The following is a 28,000-nucleotide window of genomic DNA, read 5'->3' as shown; positions in this document are numbered from 1 at the left end:
CTCGCGACCGAATTAATTCGAGTGGTTCTTCTGGTCGCAGAGTAACACTTACCTTCGTCTTCGCCGACCCAGTTGGACCCACGAGCATCAATCCGTGTCGCACCACCGTCGTTTCGTACAGCTGGATAACTTTTCTCACGAACTCTGCGATCAAAGGAACGAGATTTGAATCGTAAGATAAAAATCAGAGCGAGAATAATCTTGTCAACATCGTCAAAAGACACGTTCAACGTCGAAGAAAATGGTTGGACGAACTACCGTGTCAGCTTTAATTTATTCGAACGTGAACGCGATTACGGTACTTCCATCGCACGTTTACGCGCGCGAACAAACGATCTCTCATTACTCGTTTAAAACAACGCATAAACTACGTTGCAAGTATAATTCACCGCGGGAGCTGTTCGAAACAGAAATAGACATAACGCAGCGCGTAATAATCGCGATAACATTTTAACGGAGAAATCGTGTCAGGTATTAATGGGTCCATCGAGCTGGTTGAAATTTCATTTTTGTCGCTGTCAAATAAGACGAATACGTCGACGTTTATTTGAACAGCTACGACGATAGTAGCCGGTGACGAGGCTAGATTTATCGAAGATCTATTTATCGATAGTTGGAATGAAATATTGGGGATGTAAAATAAAAATCCGTACCATCGATCTCTTCGAGGCCCATTCGTACGATGGTCGCGCGTATCTCAGCTTCCAGGATCCCGTAATCCACTTTTTTCTCCTCGAGACGCGGAAATAGGTCAGATACAATACCTAAGTAGAGAGAAGATTATTACGGGCTAATGAACGTCGTTGGTTTACGTAATAACTAGCGTCGATTTTAAATTATCATTATTAAATCGTTTCTCGGTACTTTCGACCGAGAGTGTACGCCCACTCCCAAGCAATATCAATTCGTGCAAGTGGCACTCGAGAAACGTTTTAATATCGAATTATACGCAACGCGTTCGCTTGGGTAATGGCTGCTCACCGTTAAACAATGTTAAATCGTCTTTCAGAAACTTCGGAACGTTTACATCGCGCAGAGCTCGTAAACAGATCTGCTGCTCGTTCAGATCTCTCTGTTCCCTTTTTAAATTACCCGCGACGGCTATGACCGTCTTCACCGCCCGCATTCCGAAGTCGTAATGATCCTGGACGAAAATAAAACTGACATGGCGGGTACGCAAATTTTTAACGATCGTTTGTGTGAACCGTAACTCGAATCGACGATAAATCCCGCGGAACTCCGCGAGAATTACTGCGCCACAAAATTCGATGTACAGATCACACGGTGATTTAAGTGAAAAATAAGTTTAGGGTATGGGGAAGGATTTGAAGAAATGGAAAACGTATTATTATATTTTTTTAAAATCATACTTATTTATCCCTGGGAAACATTTTAATGGGTGATTCTAGAGGCCAAAATAAGACGAAAATCAAGAATATGAATTTCTTGACTGAGGCATCGTTAAAAAGTTATTATCAATTAAATTAAAAAATTTCAAATCGTTCTGGAAAAATTATTTTCGGTTATGGGGGTCAATTACAATCATTTTTGGTTATTAGACACACCCTCGAAATCCTACCCAGTTTCGAGAAAAAAATTCGATACCGAAAATATAATGTCTGATCATGAATGAATGATTCTCCTGAAATTTCATGTATTTCAAATCGTTCTGAAAAAATTATTTTCGGTTGTGAGGGTCAATTACAATCATTTTTGGTCATTACACATATCCTCGAAATCCTACCCACTTTCTAGAAAAAAATTCAAAAAGGTGTGAAATTGTTCGACAAAAAAAAAATTTTTCAAATCGTTCTAAAAAAATTATATTTAGTTTCAGGGGTCAATCACAATAATTTTTGGTGAATAGACATACCCCCGAAATCCTACCCAGTTTCGAGAAAAAAATTCAGTACGATTGAAACTTTAAACATTAATAACTTTTTAACGAAGCGTCGATCAACAAATTGGTATTCTTGATTTTCGTCTTATTTTGGCCTCTAGAATCCCCCATTCTAACACCCTGTATATTCGTATACCGAAATACGATTTTCCAAGTCTCTATAATTCGTAATATTTAACTATTTCAAATTCGAGCATTGATGCAAACCATACTGTGAATAATGAATGCAAATATGAAGTTCGAATATTGTTTCTGATTGAATTATTGCCGACTAACTTATCTCCTAAAAAACTAAAATCGACAAATTGTTGATCATACCGAAACAGTACGTTGGTTGATTTTAATTTAAAAAAGCTTGGCTCAGTTTTAAACCAACAATTTTATACGCGGAAATAAATGCTGGATTTAACGTTTCAATGTAAACCACCGGAGTTGAATGGAGTCAATTTTATTTCTGTGTACGTAACCGATCGTTCGATATAGTCAATTTAGTTTATTTAATGCGTTTAATGCGTTTAACTCTGTATCGCGATGTATTCGTGCACAGAGGAACCAAAGCTGAATATATATTTATGACAGTAGATACAAGTAGTAGATACAGTAGTCTGTACAAAGGTTTCCACTAATGAGTTTGAGGAGCTCCGTTTGTAAATGCAACTAATCGAGTTACGACGAATGTAAAGGAAATACAGTATTATAATTAGCCACCTGTGTACTCAATTGTTCCGAGCTTAATTTGAACGTTGTCGTTATTTTGCCAGCCAAAGCTTTCGCGTCGCTGAAACCGTAAGAGAACAGCGAAATTTCAGCGATTAGGGCGTAGTCGGGTACCATCATGGCGACCGGTCGGAACAAGGCCTTCAAATTGTCTGGTAATTCGGTGCGACCAGCGTAACCGGGATTCATGGTGATGAAAACCGAGCAAGATGGCTTCAAGACGATTTCGTCGCCTTCGAAGACGAACCTGACAAGTAAGTTTCCCTTATCGTTACTTTCAAGTGCGGAAATCTTTCATCAGTTCCGATATAGCAATAACTTTTACGTAGATAAATATTTTTAATTAGATGACTTACGTATCAACACGCAACTGTTGAGCTTGTTGTATCGTCATGATTTGCTGAGCTATCACCGACAAAACCTCGATATCGATCCTGTTGAATTCATCAAAACACGCCCACGCGCCTGCACTGCAAAATGCAATTAATAATCGCTCGAAGTCAATTCATCGAAAAGTTCAAACCTTTAAAAGAATAACGCTGGAAACAAAATATAATTAAAGAACAGCTCAATTTTATGAAACGGAATGTTTAATCTACTCCCACGCGGGTTAGAGTACGTCGAACAAAATGGTTCTTTTAAAACGAAGTAAACTGGCGCTACAGTTCCTAAAATAGAGAGGTAAATTACCTGGCGAGGCCCTTGAAGAACTTCCCCATCGACATGAAGTCCAATTGGTCCGAACAATTGAAAACTACGCACTGGATCGCGAACGCTTTCGCGAGGTCCTTCACGGTTTCCGTCTTTCCGGTTCCGGCCGGACCGGCTGGCGCGCCGCCAAATTTCAAGTGCAGAGCGCCGGTTAGGGTCAGATAACATCGATCGGTTAGTGGCGTGATCACCAATCTGCCAGTGTTCCCCAGATACTCGTATCTTCGAAAAACATAACGAGAATTATTCCCTGCGCACCGATAATAATCCTGGCGTTTCCAAAATGCTTCCAAAGCGCTCTGTTATTCGGAATTACGAATTTTGACTCGGAAATGACCTCGAAGTAAGTTTAAAAAAGCGTTCGAATTACCCGTAGGGAAATTCGGCGTTCACCGCGCGCACTTTGAGCTCGCTATCGTCCACCCAGTAATATCGCAATTGCGATATCCAATCGAAGTCGTTGACGTTCGATACCCTCTGTTCGACCAACGTGTGCAGAACGTCCCTAGCGTGCACTTCGATCGTAATCACGGCTTCCAGCATCAGCCTCTGGATTTCGGTTTGAGGACCGCGCACCAGCTCGCGTAGATCGTCGAGCTGCGTGAGAATCCCCACGTGTTACAATTAGATAAACCAATAACCGTTTTTGCTAAATTACGATAACCACTTTGGATACTTTGGATAGACCATTTTTTAGATCAATTTCGTTTATCTATTTTCTATTTTTTTTCTTTTCCCTGCATCAACACTTTTACGGTCATTTTCTTGCAGAAGATACTTATTGTTAATTTCAGAAGAAATAGAAGTTGTACGCGAAGAGGAATAGTTTAGAAGATATTTTGGCACTTGTAATGTCATCGCCAACGATATCACAGTTAAAACGTACGAATATATTCGACGGAAGGGACTGTGAAACAGAACATTTCCACCACAAATAGCATGCCACGAGAGGGGATTAAAGGCATAATCTCCAGGTAATGGAGAACCATGGATATATCTGCCTTTAATTTCCAACAACCTAATAACTACCAATAGCATCGATAGCTTCGGAATATCAAGAACTATACAGGGTGTTCTAGAGACCAAAATAAGACGAAAATCAAGAATACCAATTTGTCGATGGAGGCTTCGTTAAAAAGTTATTAACGTCTAAACTTTCGCCCCTACTGAATTTTTTTCTCGAAAATGCGCAAGATTTCGGGGATATGTCTATTCACCGAAAATGATTGTAATTAACCCCCGCAACCGAAAATAATTTTTCCAAAACGATTTGAAATTTTTTTTCTTCCCTCGAAAAATTTCACTTCTCGAATTTTTTTCTAGAAAATGGGTAGGATTTCGGGGGTATGTGTAATGACCAAAAATAATTGTAATTAACTCCTGTAACTAAATATAATTTTTTTAGTATGATTTGAAATTTTTTAATTTCATCTAAAAATTTCAATATCTACTCGAATTTTTTTCTAGAAAATGGGTAGGATTTCGGGGGTACGTGTAATGACCAAAAATAATTGTAATTAACCCCTGTAACTAAATATAATTTTTTTAGTATGATTTGAAATTTTTTAATTTCATCTAAAAATTTCAATATCTACTCGAATTTTTTTCTCGAAACTGGATAGGATTTCGAAGGTATGTATAATGACCAAAAATGATTGTAACTAACCCCTGTAACTAAATATAATTTTTTTAGTATGATTCGAAATTTTTTAATTTCGTCTAAAAATTTCAATATCTACTCGAATTTTTTTCTAGAAAATGGGTAGGATTTCGGGGGTACGTGTAATGACCAAAAATAATTGTAATTAACCCCTGTAACTAAATATAATTTTTTTAATATGATTTGAAATTTTTTAATTTCATCTAAAAATTTCAATATCTACTCGAATTTTTTTCTCGAAAGTGGATAGGATTTCGAAGGTATGTATAATGACCAAAAATGATTGTAATTAACTCCTGTAACTAAGTATAATTTTTTTAGTATGATTTGAAATTTTTTAATTTCATCTAAAAATTTCAATATCTACTCGAATTTTTTTCTCGGAAGTGGATAGGATTACGAAGGTATGTATAAAGACCAAAAATGATTGTAATTAACCCCTGTAACTAAATATAATTTTTTTAGTATGATTTGAAATTTTTTAATTTCATCTAAAAATTTCAATATCTACTCGAATTTTTTTCTCGAAAGTGGATAGGATTTCGAAGGTATGTATAATGACCAAAAATGATTGAAATTAACCCCTGTAATTACATATAATTTTTTTAGTATGATTTGAAATTTTTTAATTCCATCTAAAAATTTCAGTATCTACTCGAATTTTTTTCTCGAAAGTGGATAGGATTTCGAAGGTATGTGTAATGACCAAAAATGATTGTAATTAACCCCTGTAACTAAATATAATTTTTTTAGTATGATTTGAAATTTTTTAATTTCATCTAAAAATTTCAATATCTACTCGAATTTTTTTCTCGAAAGTGGATAGGATTTCGAAGTTATGTATAATGACCAAAAATGATTGTAATTAACTCCTGTAACTAAATATAATTTTTTTAGTATGATTCGAAATTTTTTAATTTCGTCTAAAAATTTTAGTACCTACTCGAATTTTTTTCTGGAAAATGCGTAGGATTTCGGGGGTATATGTAATGACTAAAAATGATTGCAATCAACCCCCGCAACCGAAAATAATTTTTCCAGAACGATTTGATATTTTTTAATTTAATTGCTAATAACTTCAGCGAGGCCTCAGTCAAGAAATCGATATTCTTGATTTTCGTCTTATTTTGGCCTCTTATAACCCCATTGTAAAAAACCGTGGATGTGTGTGTTACCTGGTCTAGTAGCTCATCGAAGTAAGCTCGAAGTTTGTTCTTCAGGATTCCGTTTTCAACGTGGGCGGTCCAATAAGTCTGACCACAGCAAAGGGTTACCTGTCCCGGCCACATGTAGACCCATTCCTTCCTCGGTATCGAATCGATAACGCTCAAAGCTTCTTGGATTATCTCTCTGATCGTATTGCGCATCACCATCTCCAAATCACCGATCCAATACTCCACGCTCCTCAGTGGGTACATGGGTGGTCGGAATATCACCTCTTCGCCCTCCGCCGAGTACATTCTCGTTATCTGCAAATCGTCCTCGAACCTCACCTCTTGGATCGCCTCGAAACACTTCCTCAAATGGGGCTGCACCGCGTGTACGTTCTTGGCCTGCGCCAGGATCTCCAGGAGCTCGTCGTCGCTGAGGAAGTAGAATCGCGGGAACACTTTTCGTTTCATCTCCAAATAGTTCGACAAACCCTTCTGCACCACCTCCAGCAGACTCTGGCACTCCTGCAAGCTCTCCTGAAGATTCTTGTCCGGACATATCTTGATGATCTGTGAAATCACAGTTAAAAATTAGCAAAATCATTGCTTCTTCGCTTGGTGAACAACCCTTGAAAAATCACGAGGAAGCCAAGAATTGGGATTAAAATGTATCAAAATCGCAATTACGTAGGGATTGTCGTGCGCTGTCTTCATGATTCGTCTCCAGTTCCGTTCCATGGCGTTGTATTTCCTGGCTTCCGCCGGCAGCTGCGTGCTGATATCCTCCGAAGTAAATATTGGTTCCAAGTACATCCAGTCTCTGCGCAGAGACCCGTACTTCCATCGTCAAACGTATTAATTCTACATCGCCAGAGCACTGCATACCTCTGAACTTCTAGCCAGAGAAGAAGGACGTCCTGAGTTAGGTTCAACTTGTACTCCCACTCGTTTATCTCGTCCTCGAACGTGGTTTTCAACGGGCTGAAACTGAGCTGTTGCACGGCCAGGATGTGATTGTCCAGGAGCATCATCGTCTCCTCTGCGAGCTTGATGATATAAGTGCCTGAAAATAACAAGAGAAAAGAGTTTGCATCGTTTGGATCGTAATATGGAAGAAGGACTCACCCGTGTTCTTATACGGGAGTATCTCCATCGCGATCGTAGCCCACTCAGCGATCATTTTGTTCAATGTATGCTCCGTGGCGTACTCTTTGGCTGCCGTGTCGGCCACCGTTTTCACCAGCTCCTCGAACTCCTGGATACCGAGTACCAGAAGGTTCTTGAACGTCAGCGTCGGTGTGAGGGCCATTTGTATTCCCGTGTACAAGCTCAGTTCTTCGAAATGGCGATCCTTCATTCCTGGCTCCCGAAGGGATTGTATCAAACCGATGTAGGGTTTAAACTCGTCTATTTGGTCCCTGATATGCGTCGCTATCGCTTGTATCTCTGTGAGAATCGATTAGTTAACGTTTCAACTAAATATCGCAAAGTATGTAAACTTGCTCGGTTGTTCCTGAAACGTCCTGATGGATCGAGTCATTTCGCGGTACATGTCGACGACGAGACTCTCCACTTGGCTGCCGTCGACGTGTATAAGAGGATTATCCACCCACACCTCGTACCATCTGAGCCAGTCTGCGAATTACGGTAAATTAGAGAGAGGCAACGTTATTGAAATTTCATTCGATTATATCGGAAGGGATGAACGATCGACGATCGATGCTTGCCTGAAGCGGTGACCCATAAACTCCGGTAGGGATCGAAGTCCCTTATGAGCTTGTGCAAATGCTCGAATGGCACTACGTCCATTCCGAACAACTTCTGCCGTTGGTTGAGCAACAGCCCGTTTTCCCGGCAGTCTGTCATCGCTTTCCAAACACGTTTCACGTCGAGGGCGGTCTCGTGTATACGGTTGATGTCTGTTTGAAGCGCTATGTTCTGTACGTTGCCCACCAGAGTGTCTATCCTCTCGAGCAGCAGAACCTCGTCCTGCACTTGGATCTTATAGAACTTCTCTTGCTCCTCGACGAACTGCTCGTTAGTCTCCTCGATCTGTCCAAGTTCAAACACCGTCAAACATCGTAAAACACCGTCAAACGATAAACGTTTCACCTGCAATTGAATCTGAAGCGGAGACCCAACAGCCTCCCATTTCGCCTGGAAGTCCTCGTCCGACAAGTTCCACCAGAACGTGTCCAGAACGTCGAAATCGAACTTCAGTCTGTTCATCCTTTCCTCCTGTTCGTCCACGCGAAGGGGTATCGTCTCCATCCATTCGCGAATGTCGAATATATGCTCGATGCTACGCGGCGCCTCCTTCAGTTTGATCCTTATGTCCCTGTACTCGTCCAAGATGCCATCGATCTCCGTACGTAATTTCCCCGTGAGCATGGCGAGCAAACCGATGACGCAATCGTGGCGTTTCCGCATGAGAAAATCCCTCAACGGCTGCACGATCACTTGGAACGGCCCGATGACGATGTACTTGGGCAAAATGGCCTCGAGGTTATTCTTCATCGCGATCTGAGTCTCTATTGCCTCCTTTATATCCGCCGTGGTGAGGTCCTCTTCTTTCTTGTACCCCCTAAATAATGAAACGGAATTTAATATAGCGCGACGAGCCGCTTAAGGAACACCCATCGGGGGATGAAATACATGAGCCACCCTTGGCGCGATACTTTATTCATGACCTTCCTCTTACTATTTACAATTATTTACGTCCAAACGCAGAGGCGTCGAGGCGTTTTACAACGCTCTGGAGATAATTAATTAATGGACTCGTTGAAACGGAATTTTTAATGAATTCTAACCGAACGAAGTTTCGACGTGATACTGTCTGTGACTCACTCGACGTAGTTGGCGACATCGAGATTAAAGAGGTCCAAGAACCTATGGTACTCTCTGGCATATGCTTTCAAGGGTATGACGGACTTTTGGTAAGCTAGCTTCAAACGGTCTCGAACGTGGCAAACGTGATCCTCGAGCAGCCCAACGGAGCTCATGAAGAGGTCTGCCGGAAACTTCAGCGCCGGAAGTAGGAAGGGATGCACTTGTCGTACTTGATGGCACATGGCGATCGCGTTGTCGTACAACGACACGATGGTTTTCTTGATAAGAACAGGACATCAAAATATAGAGGGTGTCTCTCGTAAAGGTCACTTACTACGAATTCGTCGGGATTCGTCGAATAGATCGCCTCTTCCCCATTCATCTGCATCTCCACCCTGAAGATGGGATTATAGACGGACTTGAATCGACTGTCGACGAGGTTCGTACCCCAAACGAAGGACTCGTCTGTGTCCAACGTGCACAGCGCAGGATTCTCGAGACTTTTCCTGTACACCACGATCGAACGCTCCACGAGCATTCGTAGCGCGTACTGTACGAATAATGAGTAAACGCAATCAAGGGTAGAAGCGTTTTTGCATCGATAGCCACGCACCTGCATACGCAGAATGATCAGGTTCATGAAACGCTTCAGTTTCATCACGTCGTAGACGTCGTGGAACGTTTCCTTGAGATTGAACCAACCCTTTCCAACGTCCCTCAAACACAGCCTCACCGACTGCGTTATTTTCTCCAACCACGGTTCCTTAAGATACTTGATGACCGTTACGGTGGTCAATGTTTCCATATCCACGAATTCCGACAACTTCATCAGCTTCCCGAAATTGGAAGCGAACAGACACATGTTGGACACGTGGATACATTCCTCCACAACGGAGGCCATCGCCTCGTACACTTCCTGCAGCACGTACAACGTAATCCAGTGGGTAAACTTCCTCGTTTCCTACCGTGGAAACAGCACGGGTTTCAATTTTTGCGATCGACATTCGCGTCTCGTACGAAGTTCCCCACATTTCAGTGTCGTCTCTATACCGCTCGTTCCATTTTTTTTCTTACGATAAAGACGTTAAAAGGTGGGAAGATGAACGAAGTAAAAATTTCATGGTTGTCCAGCCACCATTAAAGATGGACCAAAGTGCAAATTACCGTGAAATTTTCCATACTCGTGTCGATCTTGCCCTTCTCCGGTACCATTTCCGCCTCTACGCCGGGCGTCCACGAGATGAATTTAAACATTTCGGGATTTCGTTCGATCATTTGCCTCCACATGAGATCGCACATCGTGCGCTCGTAATCCAGACAGATCTCGTCCATCAGCTGAAACACGCGCCGATTAACGATCGATGGAACATCTACCGAAACCTGACCACGGAATAAAGTTTAAAACTTCGAATCTGAACGCGTGTCTTCAGTCTTCGATTTAGTTATGGGCAAAGTTTGACGCAACTGAAGTAAATTAACGTTACGCGAGAAACTTTGGCGTTAAAATAGACAAAGTTTCTTCGTTAGCTCGACTAATTTGTACTTCGTATAATAATGAGAGACGATAAGGGAATTTTTGCAACATCGGGGACCAGTTTCATCGCAAGAAAGCTCTCTTTGATGTCAAAGCTTACGCTCTGACATATTTATGAAATAAGTACGAGATTAGTTATGCAGATTCGTAACGAGAGAGGCGAGCACACGTTTCCCCACATTAGGTTGCTTCATCTCCATGAAGCTGAAGATTTATTAAAGTCTCTTGCCCGCCATATTCGTCGGTTATTGCATCGATATAGTTTAGAATTTATAAGGAATTTCTACCCACAGCCCGTATCTGCTTCCTCTTAAATTTGCTCCTGGTCACGATCAGGCGAACGATAGTTTCCTTTTCTCCCTCGTTCAAAGTCTGCATCCCGTCCATCTGCATGCAGTCCAAATAGAAATTATACCTGCCATGAAAAGAGTAATAGACGTACAATTTTGCTAAGAGAAATATACAGAGAGTTCGGCCACCCCTGGGAAAAATTTTAATGGGGGATTCTAGAGGCCAAAATAAGACGAAAATCAAGGACACTAATTTATTGATGGATGCTTTGTTAAAAAGTTATTAACAAATAAATTCAAAAATTTCAAATCGTTCTGAAAAAAATATTGTTAGCTGTGGGGGTCAATTACAATCATTTTCGGTGAATAGACATACCCCCGAAATCCTGCCCACTTTCGAGAAAAAAATTCGAGAAACTGAAATTTTTGGGCGAAATTAAGAAATTTCAAATCATACTAAAAAAATTATATTTAGTTTCAGGGGTAAATTACAATCATTTTCGGTGAATAGACATACCCCTGAAATCCTGCCCACTTTCGAGAAAAAAATTCGAGAAACTGAAATTTTTGGGCGAAATTAAGAAATTTCAAATCATACTAAAAAAATTATATTTAGTTTCAGGGGTCAATTACAATCATTTTTGGTCATTAGACATACCCCTGAAATCCTGCCCACTTTCGAGAAAAAAATTCGAGAAACTCAAATTTTTGGGCGAAATTAAGAAATTTCAAATCATACTAAAAAAATTATATTTAGTTTCAGGGGTCAATTACAATCATTTTTGGTCATTAGACATACCCCTGAAATCCTGCCCACTTTCGAGAAAAAAATTCGAGAAACTGAAATTTTTGGGCGAAATTAAGAAATTTTAAATCATACTAAAAAAATTATATTTAGTTTGAGGGGTCAATTACAATCATTTTCGGTGAATAGACATACCCCTGAAATCCTGCCCACTTTCGAGAAAAAAATTCGAGAAACTGAAATTTTTGGGCGAAATTAAGAAATTTCAAATCATACTAAAAAAATTATATTTAGTTTCAGGGGTCAATTACAATCATTTTTGGTCATTAGACATACCCCTGAAATCCTGCCCATTTTCGAGAAAAAAATTCGAGAAACTGAAATTTTTGGGCGAAATTAAGAAATTTCAAATCATACTAAAAAAATTATATTTAGTTTGAGGGGTCAATTACAATCATTTTCGGTGAATAGACATACCCCTGAAATCCTGCCCACTTTCGAGAAAAAAATTCGAGAAACTGAAATTTTTGGGCGAAATTAAGAAATTTCAAATCATACTAAAAAAATTATATTTAGTTTGAGGGGTCAATTACAATCATTTTTGGTCATTAGACATACCCCTGAAATCCTGCCCACTTTCGAGAAAAAAATTCGAGAAACTGAAATTTTTGGGCGAAATTAAGAAATTTCAAATCATACTAAAAAAATTATATTTAGTTTTAGGGGTAAATTACAATCATTTTCGGTGAATAGACATACCCCTGAAATCCTGCCCACTTTCGAGAAAAAAATTCGAGAAACTGAAATTTTTGGGCGAAATTAAGAAATTTCAAATCATACTAAAAAAATTATATTTAGTTTCAGGGGTCAATTACAATCATTTTCGGTGAATAGACATACCCCTGAAATCCTGCCCACTTTCGAGAAAAAAATTCGAGAAACTGAAATTTTTGGGCGAAATTAAGAAATTTCAAATCATACTAAAAAAATTATATTTAGTTTCAGGGGTCAATTACAATCATTTTCGGTGAATAGACATACCCCTGAAATCCTGCGCATTTACAAGAAAAAAATTGAATACGAGCGAAACTTTAAACGTTAATAACTTTTCAACGAAGCCTCAATCAATAAATTAGTATTCTTGATTTTCGTCTCATTTTGGCCTCTAGAATCTCCCATTAAAATTTTTCCCAGGAGTGGCCGAATATCCTGTATTTGACGTTGAAAATGTTAGTCACTTTATAGAAGCTTCGGCGATTCGTCTGTGCTCGACAGCAGCGGCCACTCTTTTAGCGAAGATCCTCGGGTCCTCCGCGTAGAACCGGATGTAGATCCTCGGTATAAAGTATGTCCGTTTCCTCCCGTCCAAAGTGAGCACCGTCCACAATTTCTTTCTGCTATCGTAGCTGGTAACAGCAGCGTTGTGCCAAGCAAACAAATGCCCTGCCAGATCATCGATCCGCCGAAATCTCTCGTCCTCCTCGTGGTACTTTGGAACGAAGACGGTGGCTGGCAACGGGTACGATACTCCGTCGATTATGCCAAGGTTTATCCAGTCCTCCGTCGTTCTATACGTAACATCGCGTACAGAGAAATCTTATTTAGTAGAAATTGAACGTAGAAGCAATATTAGAAATTTTCAAACGTTCCCGTGCCTGCAATCGTATTCTTCGTCGTCGAAAATCTCCAGCGGAAGGAGGTGAGCGGTGGCGAACAACCCGTAGATGTCCTCGCGGGATAGTATCGGTGAAATGGCGGACGGTGGCAGGATCTCCTTCGCGGCGACGCCCTCGGCGTCCAAAGCGTCCTCGATTTTTAAATTTCGATAAACTCTTCGTCTCCTCTCCATCTCGACGTTCCGCGGCAATCGTTTCGGTTCCACGTTCTGCTCCATTTGCACTTTCGGCGCGAACGTCTCCGCGGGGAACGCCTTTCGATGGATGTAATTCATTATTTCGGTAATTTTTAGGCAAAGTAAAAAATTGCAAACGATCTCGCGTGTTTTCCCGTTAGAAACTACGCGGAACTTTAACTCGAACCGATATAGTTCGACGAGAACTTTTACGCGACTCCACGTTCCGCGAGAAGGAGTTTTTGAACCTATGTTTACACGACTTCGTTTTTAGAGAGAGTAGAATGCGCTAGGAAAGTGGGGTATTTCGGTGTCAGCTCGCGCAGTGGCGTCAAAGGAACGAGATAACGCCAAAACAGCATCCTTGACTCGGAACTTTAAGGTCTTAAATGTCTCAAAATGAGCTGACGTTTCGAGCAAGCAGCTCTGTAGCTAATAAATCGTCAGCTGGACGACAAGTGTATCGCAGCCCCCTCGAAACTGACTTAATGAGATCACTATGTTTGCATCGTCTATTATGTATTCTTGCGATTGAGAACTTTGGTAACGTTTGTGAGTATTTTTCTCTGCTCACGATTGACCGATCCTCGGAAAAGCTCATCCATCTTTTGGCCTCGCCGAGGAAATTGTACGTTTCCTGGTCGTTTAATTGTTGCACGCGAGCACTGTGATGTTCCGTAAAAACTTGCCAGGCAAGTTTGGTTCTTCTTGGGGCAGTGGTTAATAGAACTACTTCTGGTCTCACGGGTTGCTCCGGAGTACCTGCACATCGTACAATTTGTATGACCATTTTTGTTACGTATGAGCAAAAATGACGAGGATGTTAATGTACACGTATGTCTTCGTTCGCTTACCTGTGACGATTTCGGAATAATAACCTCGTTTCTTTAGATCCGGTCTCTCCATATCTATGTTTGCACTATACTTTATTTCACAGTTAAAAATAAAACCTTATCCATACAACTTGCGTGCATATTAATTGTTTAGGTATAGAGAGACAGAAATTTCTTAATCTTCCTAATATATTCCGCAAAAGTGACATTAACTAGTCTCTTTAGACAGCATGACACTTCAATGTGAATATTAAATACATTTTTAAATACGTGTAATTTTCCTGTAGATAACTATAATCCCATAACGTAAAAGTAGTCATTACTGACTGTTAATTAAGTAGAAAATTCTAAAGCGACGTTCCAAGATACATTCCCAACTAACGATAATGCAGTATTCTTCTTTATTTTATCAATTCTTTCGAGTATTTTTTATTACAGCACCAGGTATGCGAGTAGACCGTTCTCCCAATGTATTCTTTCGGCCCATTTTTTATTACCATTTTCGTGTCACTCGCAATGTTACCAACAGATTTAAACGCAAGAGGAAGTGAGACAGAAAATGGAATCATTGGTTCGAACGATACGAAATCTTGACAAATATTAAAATAATTTTTCACGAGAATTTCGCTGTATGTGAACTCTATACAGAGTACTTACTCGACGATGGTGCGAATTAAACAATTATAAATACAGTTTAGCATTGTTTAACATTCCCAACGCAATAGTTTAAACAATTCCTAACAATATGTGGTATATGAATAATGATAGGGTCCATCAGTATGCGTAAATAATAATTTTTCGCGAAATAATTTGTCCATCGGACGCGTTGAGGTGATTGACTCGCGCTGTGCTATCCCCACTCCTCCGTCACTACGTTAAAGGCTCATGTGGCGACTCGCATGGCTCAGTCTCGCGGGGGGGTCCAAGGGTGGCGGACTTCCTGGCTCGGTGGGCATCCCGGGATCATCCTAGGCTGACCAGGGGGACCAGGGGGACCTGAACTGACCACTACTGACCACTACTGACCAGGGCTGACCACTACTGACCAGTTGACCAGTGGTGAGCATACGATGACCAATAGTGACCAGTTGCTGACCAGTAGTAAGTCTTGTTTAAATATCCCCTCTCTCTCTCTCTTATTTTTCTGGTTTCTAGCTTGCTCGTTCATTTTTGACTATCGTTTGATGAAAAATTGGGTTTGTTGAATTTAACGGCTTTAGTTTCGTTCCTGTGGATGTTTCCACCATTTTGACATACAATCAAATATTCAATTGACTGGTTCTTCTATTATTTCGACAATTGTTGCATTATCTTGACCATATATGACTTTGAAAGAGAATGATTCTCTATGGGGTATTTCCTTCGGTCATTTACTGTTTCTGTTTCCAATTTTTTACTGAACTTGTATCTGTCTTTGTCGATTAATCTGCACTTTTATTTCGATTTTGTTTGTGAAATTGTTTTCTGGGTTTCACTATTGTGGTATTAGTTGAATCTGACTTGGTAAAATGTTCCTCATTTTGTAGAATATTTTTACTGGTCAGCTAAAGTTCACTAGCATCGTCTATCAATTAATCTGAATTTTTATTTAGACTTCATTTGTGAAATTGTTTTCTGGGTTTCACTACTGTGGTATTAGTTGAATCTGACTTGGTAAAATGTTCCTCATTTCGTAGAATATTTTCACTGGTCAGCTAAAGTTCACTAGCATCGTCTATCAATTAATCTGAATTTTTATTTCGACTTTATTCGTGAAATTGTTCTGTCGTTTTGACTGGGATTGACATTGCTTAATTTATTAATATTTTCACTTCCTTATCACGTGTAAATTTTTTTTCTTTAGGTAGGTCTACCCATCGAATTAATCTAAATATAATAACTGTCTTTTGTAGGAATATTTCAGCATTGCTTAGCTTGTTCGATACATCAGCTCAACAAATTATTTCTCCACTTGTCGAATCACAGATGGATTGGATAGGGTTTATTAAATTTCCCTTAATATGATACTAACACAAGTATTAGTTTTTGTTTCAGATCAGATCTATTGTAGATCAATTCCAAGGACATCGAGGGAAGACGCCACAACCGCCGAGGGATTCATCCGCCGAGGGAGTCATCCGCCGAGGGAGTCATCCGCCGAGGGACATTTAATACCAAGTAAATTAGACTTAAGCTTCGTCGCGAATCTTAAAATTAACGTCGAAGATTTCTTTATTGTACATATTTCCGCGTCTTACCAAGCAATTATTCAATAAGTAGCTTCTCGTTCTCTCGTTCCCTCGTTCTTAGCTTCGGTCACCGCTGTTTCATCGATTGAAACATGTGATCGGCCGTGTATCTGGTCCGAAAGATCTAATCGCCTTCCCTTGGTAAGCTTGATTGAGGGAAAACGGCACTTCGCTGGAAGGTGTGGAGTTTCCGTATTCTGCGGAAACGCATACCTTCCAGCGGAAGTCGACACCGTCTCAGGTACTCTCTCTTTGTCAGACAGCCTAAGTCGGGTCCTTCGGGCTCCCGGCGGGTTGCGTTGGAGAAATGGAGACCTCGATTCGGAGTTGCAGTTCTCTGTTTTCTTGTTGAGATCGAGTTAGCAAGGGCAGTAGGTTCGATCCTCGGATCCGCTGCACGGTACAGCATCGCGTCGCGTATCCCACGATTTAGCTTCATCCCTCTTTTTAACCACATAATTGCTTGGTAAAAGGAACTTTGTTTCCTTCTATCGTCCGAATTTTAGCTTCAACTTAACTAAACTTGAGCTTCGACGTTAATTTTAAGTCCCTATTGTATGCGTCTCCCAATATTGCCAAGTAATTATTTAACAAGTAGCTTCTCTCGACTCGTTCTCTCGTTTCTTGCTTCGGTCACCACTGTTTCGACGAACGAAACATGTGATCGGCCGTCCAGTTTGTCCGAAAGATCTGGTCGCCTGCCAATGATAGATCGATTTCTAGAAATAGAAATCAATCTACCAAGGGTAGTGTCGATTCGATCCGAAGATCTGCTGCACGGTTCAGCATCGCGTCGCGTCGCGTCTCCAACAATTTAGCTTCATCCCTTTTTAACCAAAATAATTACTTGGTATTTAGACTTAAGCCCCTAGTGTAGCCGCGTGTCCTGCCAAGTAATTATGTAACAAGTAGCTTCCCTTTCACTCGTCTCCCGTCGCCTCCGATCACCACTGCTTCCATGTAGAAAGCAAGTGATCGGCCGATTAGCTGGTCCGAAGGGTCAGTTGCCGTCCTCTAGTGAGACGATCCAAGGGAAAGGGTATTTCGGCCGCAGAGGGGATCAGGGACTGTTCCTGTCTACGGTAGCCCCGACTCAGGATCCCTCTCTCTGTCAGACATCCCGAGTTGGGTCCATTTGGCTCCCAACAGGCTGCTTGGGGGAAATGGGGAACCTGTGTCGGGTGCGTCGATTCCCTTCCCCTTCGATCGGACTTGCCAAGAGGCAACGAGCTGGCCCTTTTGACCTAGCTATTCGGTTCGCGTCTCTCGTTCCTTGCACTATTGCATGGTGCATCGCGTCGTATCGCGTCGCGTCGCCCACGATTTAGCTTCGTCCCCCTTTTAAACAAAATAATTACTTGGCACGACTAATCTAGTTTCTAAGGATGTAAAAGGGAGATCGATGGAACTTTGATTCCATCTATCTCCCTTCGGGTCTCCACTCGCAGCAACCTCCTCGTGGTGAGACCTGGGTAATATTATTTACCGTTTAATTAATAATCGTATCGCTCTTAGCTGGGCAATGCAATTATTAATTAAAAACTAAATAATATTAGCAAATTGGCTGCGATCCGCCTTGCATAGGTCATCATAAATACAGAACTTCTTAGACTACGTTAGTTTTGATTCTCATTGATTCATCAAAGATTCTAGAGTATTATCACAGACGAGGTATCCAATGTATTTTTTCGGCCCATTTTTATGGGGTCTCGAAACCCCATTACCATTTTCGTGCCATTTGCAACATTACCAACAGATTTAGAAATGAATTTCAATCCCTGCATAGTTTACCCACATGTGTTTATGCACACATTACAGCTGTTAGCCCATGAGTACTAATTCAGTGAATAGTTTCTCAACTGACCGCCATCCATGCGAAGAGGACGCTAAAATCACCTCCGAATTTTCAGGTCGGTATGGCAGTCAGGTATCCCATTCTATTCTAAGTCGATAACGTTGTATGCAGTTAATTGCCAAATCTATCCAATATCTCGTCTATGATATTAAGGTTCATTTTCTACATTATTTATGTTTAAACTTTTCACATCGACGCACCAATAGAGAAAGAGTCTTTTTCATTTACTAAATTTGCCGACAGCAATGCACTGGCGCAATATGACTCTCTGAGTTACCATTTTTTAACACAGAGTGCGCATAGAAATCATTAAGTTATCGTGAGAGGATAGTTCAATTTTTCTAATACAAATTTCGTAAGAATGTTATGTTCGTCTTACACCATGTCTGTGGCATAATTAAATTGGTGTTCATTGAAGTAACTATCCGTTCTATTATACGCGATCACTGTGTGCTAATTTCACATGTGGGTCATGACGTGTTGTGCTCAGGAGTTCATTTAATACGCAGCAAATGTCGCCCGTAGAATTAATCCGAGCATTTTTAGGGAACTAAGAAATACAGTTGCATAAGTGGAACAATGATAGATCGTGTTTCACAAGGAAGATGCAATATTTATTATCATACATAAAATTCTTATCGCCTCTCTAGCCGTCCCACTCGACATGCACGCACACAACAGATACTGTAAATGTGTTAAAGACAGAGTGCGGGTAAGCATTATCACGTGACCACAACAGGGACGTATTAGTAGGCGGCGGTTCCCCGAATTTACGAATGTTATTATGTATACAGGGTGTTCGGCCACCCCTGGGAAAAATTTCAATGGGAGATTCTAGAGGCCAAAATAAGACGAAAATCAAGAATACCAATTTGTTGATAGATGCTTTGTTAAAAAGTTATTAACAATTAAATTCAAAAATTCCAAACCGTTCTGGAAAAATTATTTTCGGTTGCGGGGGACAATTACAATCATTTTTGGTCATTAGACATACCCTCGAAATCCTACCCACTTTCGAGAAAAAAATTCGAGTAAATGCTGAAAGTTTTGGGTGAAAAAAAAGACTTTCGAATCGTCTTGGAAAAATTATTTTTAGTTGCAGGGGTCAATTGCAATCAGTTTTGGTGAATAGACATACCCCCGAAATCCTACCCACTTTCGAGAAAAAAATTCAAGAAGGTGTGAAATTTTTCGACGAAATTAAAAAATTTCAAATCGTTCTAAAAAAAATATTGTCAGTTCTGGGGGTCAATTACAATCATTTTTGGTGAATAGACATACCCTCGAAATCCTGCGCATTTTCGAGAAAAAAATTCAGTACAGTCGGAACTTAAATCGTTAATAACTTTTTAACGAAGCCTCCATCAAAAAATTGATATTCTTGATTTTCGTCTTATTTTGGCCTCTAGAATCCCCTATTAAAATTTTTCCCAGGGATTGCCGAACACCCTGTATATTAACGAACCACGCTGTACAGTAAATTGCTGTTACTAACATTAATAATAGTCTTTTAACGAAATCTTTGACATCGGTCTTCGAAACGACGGTCGCATTATTTCGTATTTCGCCCTGCTTTCCTTCGAAACTTGTCGCGATACGCCCCTGGTCGGATCGGCGCGTCGATACAGCGGACCAATGAGGTTATGATCACGTGAATATCATACAAGCAGTTCTGTTTTCGTCCGCTCCATCTTACAGTAAAACATACAACAGAACCGATGGTATATACATCTGATAGTAGCGTACTATTTCCTCGGTCGTCGCATTTAAAAGCTTCAGAGCCGAGAGGTCGTCTTTTACCGTAAGTACAGACATTGTTCACGTCAAACGAACGTTTCCAACCAAACACAGGGATTTATTTCTAGCTGGAAAGCAATTGCGTTGCATTGTTCGGTAAAAAAACTTTCACTAAAAAGGTAAACTAATCACAGCGCATGTGTTGATCGGGGGAAGAGCGACGGAATCTTCGAATTTCACCCGTTATAAAGCCTTGTTGCTTCACCCCTTCGGGATCGGACGCGTCAAAAACAGATGTCGCCGTGAATGTTCGAAACGACCGACCGGAATAGCTTTTTATGGGAATAAAATTTAGATTTCGATTTCCAGTTGTAAATGAAACAGAATGTCCAGTACGGATACCGCCGATGAAATAGACACTAATGATTTCACTTTGGGCCCCCCTAATAAAAGAATTAAAAAGACACATTTGTCTGTCGAAGAGAAACAATTGATTCTAAACATTTATAAAAGTCTAAATCAAGAGAACCCGGTCATGTTAATAACCGATATCGTTTCCAAAGCTGCAAACATTGCAGGTAATTATTTGAAACTAAATAATTCGCTTCAGAGAAAGTCTTACGAGCGAATGAATACAATTCGAATAAAAAAAGTTGATTAATTCGGACCATTTTTACCGTGAAATCGATCTATTTTCAAACCTTCTTTTAAGTAAACTTAAAGGACTAAATTCGAAATTTGAAACATTTGAAAAAAAATCGATTTCGGTGTAAGTAGTGGCCCCGAAGCAGGTAAACTTTCTTCACGCTCGCACTAATTCCAGGGGTGTGCAAATCTACTGTATATAGGGTGCTTCGAGAATACAAACGGACAAGCACGTTATCGATACCGAAAGAAAAGAGAACTCGCGATACGACTATCGATTTAATCGACGATTTAGACAAAAACGCGATCAGAAGGAAGGTGCACGAATTTTATATGAAAAACGAGATCCCTACTGCCGAGAAAGTATTGAAAGTTGTAAACGACGACAGTGATGTACCTAATGTTAATAGAGCAATATTGTACAAATTATTGAAGATATTGAATTTTCAATACGCTCGCAGAGGTCGAAGTAGCATGTTGTTCGATAGAGAGGAGATCGTAGTGTGGAGGAGGGAGTATTTGAAAAAGATAAAATCGTTTAGGAACGACGGGCGTAAGATTTATTATTTGGATGAAACTTGGATAAATGCTGACCCCACGAAGCGTTACGTTGTGAAAGTGGAAACGAATTCCACCATGCCCGCCTCTTCGTCTGGATTGTACACAGGCACGAGAAATTCCTCTAGCACGGGGAAACGACTTATCGTCTGCCATATTGGCAGCAAAGACGGTTTTCTGCCGGGAGCGATGTGGGCTTTCGAATCCACGAAGTCTGGTGATTTCCAGGAGGAAATAAACGCGGTTTCGTTTGAGAATTGGTTTCTAAAGGTTCTGCAAAAGTTAGAGAAACACGCCGTGATTGTCATGGACGACGCGCCGTATCATTCTAGAAAAGTCGAGAAAATCCCGACCACCGCCACCAAGATAGAAAATATTAAAAGCTGGTTAATATCGAAGAGCATTCAGTTCGACGAGAACCTGTTGAAAGCAGAGCTCCTCGCGATCGTGAATACACTGAGAAATAAATACGATGCTTACGTCGTGGATGAAATAGCAAGGAGGCACAATAAAACTGTACTTCGACTTCCGCCGTACCATTGCGAGTTGAATCCTATCGAATTGATCTGGATGGAAATCAAAACTTACATAGCCTCCTACAACACGTCTTCGAAATTTAACGATATTAAAAACTTACTCGTGGAGGCAGTGGATACGATTAGTCCAAAAAAGTGGAGAAGTTCTGTCGAGCACGTCGAAGAAAAAGTCGAAACAATGATGTGGGAATTGGACAATATCATTGAAAATAATACTGAACCGATTATCATTAACATAAACGAAGCTGGCTCGTCGTCTGATTTTTCGGACGAATCTTAGTCCCGTTTTGAGGTTATTTCGTTCGTGTATTATTATTTTGTATATTGGTTTTGTAAATATATTATTATTTAATTAGGCTACTCGATATTTGTACATATTTTGTCTTATTAATAAATCATGTATAAAGTTGTGATATATTTTATTACCATGTATACGATTCTGTAACTTTTATTCGGTGAATAATACCCTATTAACACGTCCCTGTTAAAATTCTGTGGTTCTTTTGCTTCCGTTTGTCCATACTTGTTTTTAAACTATAAACTATACTTACGTGTCATGCATGCAAACTTTATGTAATCATTTGGATTATATCTACGTATGTATCTATCACGGATTTTAAGAATTTCTGTTTATATGATATACATTTTAAATTATTCTATCATTATTTAATCTAGTTAGTGTCAGTTAAATTTTTAGGTTAGTATTTAATACGAAGTTGGTACTTATTTTAACGCTGGTTGTTCCGAACGTTAGTAAAAATCAATTTTAGTCTATTTTTTATTATTTTTCCTGGATGGTTAAATACAAGATAGTTTCAATAAAATATGGTTTTACATCATTGAGATCATGAAACTCTAGGTTTCTTGGAAGCTTGTAATATTTTTTAAAGAAAGTTGTTACTCTGTGCTTGGCTTTGCAAAACCATATTTCTTCTGATCCCTACTACATTGTATCTTTATTAACTGCATCATTCCTTTGAATATCATGTAGTACAAATAATTAATTGATTATTAGTTGAATATTTGTTCAGCTAGTAAAGTTATCCATACATATAGGACACGATGTAAGTCTGCATCGATGAGCTTCTACTGCAGCTTTAATGATTGCATATTCAGTAATAAATATGCAAGGATTTATGTTTATACTAATGTTATTTGTCTTTACTCCAGCTAACTGGTATCAGTTTGACTGTGTACTTTATGTTATTGTATAATCAGAGATGTCTATGTCTTGAAGCAATTTGCATAGTGTATATTTATTTGTTTTCATAGAAGATACAGAAGTACACATACAATACTATAAATACTACAAAGTATACAGTCTCTATGTAATTGACAATTAACATTAAATAACATTGTTCTAAATTTAAAAAGGCAGTATATTGGAAGGAAATTTTGGGAAAATATTGGTCATGGGGGTATGGTAATTCACTGAAAGAGGGCTTAAAGATCGAGGCCCTTTTTCAGAGACAGTAAATACATCAATTTGAGATTATATACGTCGATTTATTTAATAACTTAAAGCTTATTCGTATAATACAAAAGAATACACTGCTAATGAACGATCACACCTCCATCTACGTCCAAGTTTGTCGAGAAATAGTTCGTTGTCTTCGACGCTAGATGGCATCTCAAGCATGTATCCTAAAAACAATATTTCCAATTATTATTAATATATTAAAACTAAATCACTAGACTAAGAATTTTCTTATTACACTTATATGTGTATATTTATCGATCTACGGTCCCAGTTTGTAAGCTCAAGATCTCCGTTTAATAAGTACAATGAAATTATTAGTATTCACATGAAAAATAGGGTAATAGACGCTACGCGAGGTGTTGCCATCTGCAACTGTTCGACGATGTTGAGCAACGTAACGAAATACTTGCACGCGACCATTGCTGTCGAAGTATAAATATTGAGTCAGACGAGACGAGAGTTATTTTGGAAGGAATCTGAAAAACGTAAGTGCTAATTCGTCTTTGAGAGAAGCTACTCTATATGTAAATCTAGTTTGTGCGCGCGAACGAGTCATTGATTATAGCTCTGGTGTTCCCTGCAAAACATACGTTCGTTCCTCGCGAAAGGCGAAACGTGACGCGCGTTACCGACGCGTACCGCATTTACCATCTGTCTATCGTGTGGTTCGTGTTCGTGTCGGGAACTGTTTGACGGTGCATACGCGCGGTAGGTACTACCCTCTGCAGTCAGGTAGGAAAACGGGGGGTGCGCGAGTGTGCTCGTTGGAACGTTGGGCGATCAGCTGTGCGGTCTCCGCGGCGGACATTTCCCGTGCGGTGCGGTGTCGGGCGTTCGAAAGTTTCTCCGACGTTCCCGGGGCAGAGAAACGCGACACGCGAATCGCGGCGACGAGGATCGCGACGAACGGAAGCGTGGACGCGCGCGAGAGTACGCGGTGGCGGCGATAAATCGGTAGTATTTTCGGGCGCAGGGGGGGGAGGGCGAGTGAGGCATGACGGGAACAGGTGACAATAGAGCTTCGCCATGTTAGATTTCACGAGATCGCGAAACGTGCGCCGCTGCTGCTGCTGCTGGTGCTAGTGGAGAGAGAGAGAATTTATTTTGTTTTCTCGACTCTCGTGCTACTTTCCTCGGCGGTGATCCAACTGAAAATCATCCAAGCTGGATAGGTTACCCGAGTATCTCCGCGATACCGTGGACTGGTTTATGGGGTAAGTTCTCTCGTGTGCAAAATAATTACGCGCGCGTTCGTCCGCGAATTTTCCCCAGAAACAGAATTCGACCACGGCGAGTGTTACGAGAGGGGAGTGGAAGGGGGGGAAAAAAAAAAAACGGTTAACCTCGACGATCCGTTGAACGGCCTAACCTCCCCGTCGAGGTTGACGCTCTCTCGTTCCTTGTCGTAACACTTCGTTTCGCTCTCGATGATCGCCTGTCCTTTCCCTTATTCTGAGAGAAAGTAATACCCGGTTGTTTCTGTGTCAACGCGAAAATCGAAACCGCTTCTCTGCGCGCGATGTCATTCGGAAAATTTCGCTCGCCGCTGTCGCGAAATAACGCGTGTAGAAACGTTGGACGTCTCGTTTTCGCCAAAGCCAGCGGTACAACGCGAATGACAGCCTCGGTTATTCGCCGTTGATAAAGTTACGGGAATTCACGTATAATCGTGGATATCGATATTCCTACGCTAATGCACGGTTTCGAGCGAGTCCACGCGCGTTTATCGAGCACCGAGAAGTTACGTTACCTTGATTGGATTTCTTGTTTCTACCCTTTTATCGTTCGATACGTAAGAGAGGAGCGTATATCGTTCGCCTTAGAGGACTTACGTAAACGCGAATCGCGCGCGTCTTCCGATAAAACCGATAAAGTGAAAACTTTTCTTTCTTAATGTGATCGTAGCTCGACCGAATCGCTGTCTACGGTACGTTATTTTTCCACCACGTATCGCACCTGTCGACGTCTTTCGAAATGTTTTACCGCCATTATTTAAGATAGAGTAGTTAGACCTTGCGAGCAAGGTGTAGTGTGTTGACGTTGTTCGATTTTAGGTTATTCGTTGTACGTAGAAATAGAAATGGATATCTGTGTGTCGTAGATTCGAAACCGAGGATATGTCACGTTGCTTCTGTTTGTTTTTCCCTGTTTAATCGTACGGTGACACGTGCACGCATTTATCGTGCTCGTCACGTTCGGGAACAGTATCGTATCCCGTACACGTTGATCTTTAAGATCAAGTATGATATGGTAAAAATGTAGTGTGATGTTACTAGTTTCACGACCGTATCGACAAATGTGAATTATCATCGATGATTCGAAAGATGCGAGAATACAAGTCCAGGGAATATTTATTTTCCAGCTGACAGGACCAGTAACGCCATTTACGTTCTTACATCTTTCGTTTCTACATTCACGACGAACACTGTAAAAGTTTTTCCAACGCTTGTGAATTAATTAATACGTATCTGTTCGCATTGCAACGATAGAATTATCGCTTATCGTCACCTACATATTACAAATCGCTTTTAACGAGAGCAACGCTGATAAATTGTAATATACTTTGTTATTTACGACTGGCGCGAAATTCGTCGGCGACAGTGTCTTGCAGTGACCGTCGATAAAACGATTATTATCGATCACGGGAACGCCGAAACAGTGCTCGAAACAGAGCGAGATATATATTTTTCTGACCCACCGGATGGACTCACGACCATAAAACTGGCAAAAGGAAAGCGACGCGAATTCGCGCGAAGCGATTTCAACGGCGAGGTCGCTTTAACTCCTTAATGGTTTGCGGTCTATTTTTTTTTTTTAACCGCGAGCTGCGGTTAAAAACGTATAGTTTATCGCACCGCAACAATGGAACGGGCGAATACGAAACAAACGGGAAGCTTGGAAAGTTAGACAGCGCTGTTCCTTTCGATTAATCGAACTACTACTTTTTCGATACCTTCGCAATATCCAAATTTATTTTACAGAAACAATTTATGAAAAGTAATTTCACATATACAGGGTGTTCGTCCATCTCTGGGAAAAATTTTAATGGGAGATTCTAAAGACCAAAATAAGACGAAAAACAAAAATGCTAATTTGTTGGTTGAGGCTTCGTTAAAAAGTTATTAACGTTTAAAGCTCCACTAGAACTGAATTTTTTTCTAGAAAATGGGTGGGATTTCGAGGGTATGTCTATTCACCAAAAACGATTGTAATCGACCCCCGCAACTAAAAATAATTTTTTTAGAACGATTCGAAATTTTTTAATTTTGTCGAAAAATTTCACTTCTCGAATTTTTTTCTAGAAAATGGGTGGGATTTCGAGGGTATGTCTATTCACCAAAAACGATTGTAATTAACCTCTGCAACTGAAAATAATTTTTTTAGAACGATTCGAAATTTTTTAATTTTGTCGAAAAATTTCACTTCTCGAATTTTTTTCTACAAAATGGATAGGATTACGGGGATAGGTCTATTCACCAAAAATGATTGTAATCGACCCCCGCAACTAAAAATAATTTTTCTAGAACGATTTGAAATTTTTTAATTTTGTCGAAAAATTTCACTTCTCGAATTTTTTTCTAGAAAATGGGTGGGATTTCGAGGGTATGTCTATTCACCAAAAACGATTGTAATTAACCCCTGCAACTGAAAGTAATTTTTTTAGAACGATTCGAAATTTTTTAATTTTGTTGAAAAATTTCACTTCTCGAATTTTTTTCTACAAAATGGATAGGATTACGGGGATAGGTCTATTCACCAAAAATGATTTTAATCGACCCCCGCAACTAAAAATAATTTTTCTAGAACGATTTGAAATTTTTTAATTTTGTCGAAAAATTTCACTTCTCGAATTTTTTTCTAGAAAATGGGTGGGATTTCGAGGGTATGTCTATTCACCAAAAACGATTGTAATTAATCCCTGCAACTGAAAATAATTTTTTTAGAACGATTCGAAATTTTTTAATTTTGTCGAAAAATTTCAAGTCTTCTCGAATTTTTTTCTCGAAAGTGAGTAGGATTTCGGGGGTATGTCTATTGATAAAAAATGTCTATAATCGACCCCTGCAACTAAAAATAATTTTTTTAGAACGATTTGAAATTTTTTAATTTTGTCGAAAAATTTCACTTCTCGAATTTTTTTCTAGAAAATGGATAGGATTTCGGGGGTATGTCTATTCACCAAAACCGATTGTAATTAACCCCTGCAACTGAAAATAATTTTTTTAGAACGATTCGAAATTTTTTAATAACTTTGTAATGAAGCCTCAATCGAGAAATTGATATTCTTGATTTTCGTCTTATTTTGGCCTCCAGAATCTCTCATTAAAATTTTTCCCAGGGGTGATCGAACACCCTGTATATTAATGAAAACATCAGTGTTTCTGTTTTGTTTGGACGAAAAATAAATATTGTCGTATTAAAGTTAACATTATATACGAAGCATACAAATTTATTTAAGTATATTTAATGAGAACATTGCGTGATCTAATGTTCCTTGTGTGAAAACTTCGTTACATGATTGATCATGACTTACATCATTATTTAAGCGCGCCTAGAATCGCTCGAATCATTACTCACCGACCATTATGCGAATATAAATACCAGTTCTCAAAGGTAGTCTCAAAGTTTCTTACAACAATATCTGTGGACCTTCGCGTTACATGACCCTACGAAATGTTAATATTACGTAGTCGTATGAACATCGAGTCATCAGTATTTCTCCTTGGAATCGTATTCTA

The 28,000-nt window shown here is 39.9% G+C and overlaps 3 protein-coding genes across 10 annotated transcripts in view; 2 read left to right on the top strand and 1 right to left on the bottom strand.

Annotated features, from left to right (window-relative positions):
• Window positions 1–14,295, bottom strand: part of LOC143345006 (dynein axonemal heavy chain 1) — a 96,401-nt gene extending 82,106 nt beyond the window's left edge. The window contains exons 1-23 of the mRNA XM_076771684.1: window positions 14,244–14,295; window positions 13,964–14,151; window positions 13,193–13,467; window positions 12,776–13,105; window positions 10,794–10,917; window positions 10,133–10,303; window positions 9,582–9,929; window positions 9,303–9,518; window positions 8,987–9,246; window positions 8,252–8,723; window positions 7,867–8,191; window positions 7,643–7,774; window positions 7,265–7,585; window positions 7,025–7,202; window positions 6,827–6,959; window positions 6,181–6,709; window positions 3,699–3,945; window positions 3,308–3,550; window positions 2,974–3,087; window positions 2,609–2,864; window positions 982–1,144; window positions 654–764; window positions 53–144 (exon numbers count right to left, since the gene is read on the bottom strand). Coding sequence (XP_076627799.1) covers window positions 53–144; window positions 654–764; window positions 982–1,144; window positions 2,609–2,864; window positions 2,974–3,087; window positions 3,308–3,550; window positions 3,699–3,945; window positions 6,181–6,709; window positions 6,827–6,959; window positions 7,025–7,202; window positions 7,265–7,585; window positions 7,643–7,774; window positions 7,867–8,191; window positions 8,252–8,723; window positions 8,987–9,246; window positions 9,303–9,518; window positions 9,582–9,929; window positions 10,133–10,303; window positions 10,794–10,917; window positions 12,776–13,105; window positions 13,193–13,467; window positions 13,964–14,151; window positions 14,244–14,295 — 5,280 coding nt within the window. The remainder of the gene's footprint in view (window positions 1–52; window positions 145–653; window positions 765–981; window positions 1,145–2,608; window positions 2,865–2,973; window positions 3,088–3,307; window positions 3,551–3,698; window positions 3,946–6,180; window positions 6,710–6,826; window positions 6,960–7,024; window positions 7,203–7,264; window positions 7,586–7,642; window positions 7,775–7,866; window positions 8,192–8,251; window positions 8,724–8,986; window positions 9,247–9,302; window positions 9,519–9,581; window positions 9,930–10,132; window positions 10,304–10,793; window positions 10,918–12,775; window positions 13,106–13,192; window positions 13,468–13,963; window positions 14,152–14,243) is intronic.
• A 4,253-nt stretch (window positions 14,296–18,548) lies between these two features.
• LOC143342598 (uncharacterized) lies at window positions 18,549–22,134 on the top strand. Of its 7 annotated transcripts, XM_076766702.1 has the most exons (4): window positions 18,549–18,722; window positions 18,956–19,017; window positions 19,812–20,620; window positions 20,866–22,134. In XM_076766702.1, the coding sequence occupies exons 3-4, from the start codon at window positions 20,428–20,430 to the stop codon at window positions 22,059–22,061; spliced, it is 1,389 nt and encodes a 462-aa protein (XP_076622817.1). In that variant the 5' UTR covers window positions 18,549–18,722; window positions 18,956–19,017; window positions 19,812–20,427; the 3' UTR covers window positions 22,062–22,134. The 7 variants fall into 7 exon arrangements, with proteins under 7 accessions (XP_076622817.1, XP_076622809.1, XP_076622792.1 ...); XM_076766694.1 differs by having other exon boundaries at window positions 18,956–20,620; XM_076766677.1 differs by having other exon boundaries at window positions 18,852–20,620.
• A 1,794-nt stretch (window positions 22,135–23,928) lies between these two features.
• The window catches only part of Mob2 (MOB kinase activator 2), a 68,380-nt gene continuing 64,308 nt past the window's right edge, over window positions 23,929–28,000 (top strand). The window contains exon 1 of one of the 2 annotated variants that reach the window (XM_076765978.1): window positions 23,929–24,475. Coding sequence is in view for 1 of the 2 variants with exons in the window: in XM_076766021.1 (XP_076622136.1) it covers window positions 24,471–24,475 (5 nt within the window). In the remaining variant the exon portion in view is untranslated. The remainder of the gene's footprint in view (window positions 24,476–28,000) is intronic. The other variant, XM_076766021.1, reaches the window with a different exon arrangement.

This window comes from Colletes latitarsis, chromosome 1 (assembly GCF_051014445.1).
Source record: "Colletes latitarsis isolate SP2378_abdomen chromosome 1, iyColLati1, whole genome shotgun sequence".
Taxonomy (NCBI): Eukaryota; Metazoa; Arthropoda; class Insecta; order Hymenoptera; family Colletidae; genus Colletes; species Colletes latitarsis.
The sequence above is the reverse complement of the archived record's forward strand: the minus strand, read 5'-3'. Positions and strand labels throughout refer to the sequence as shown.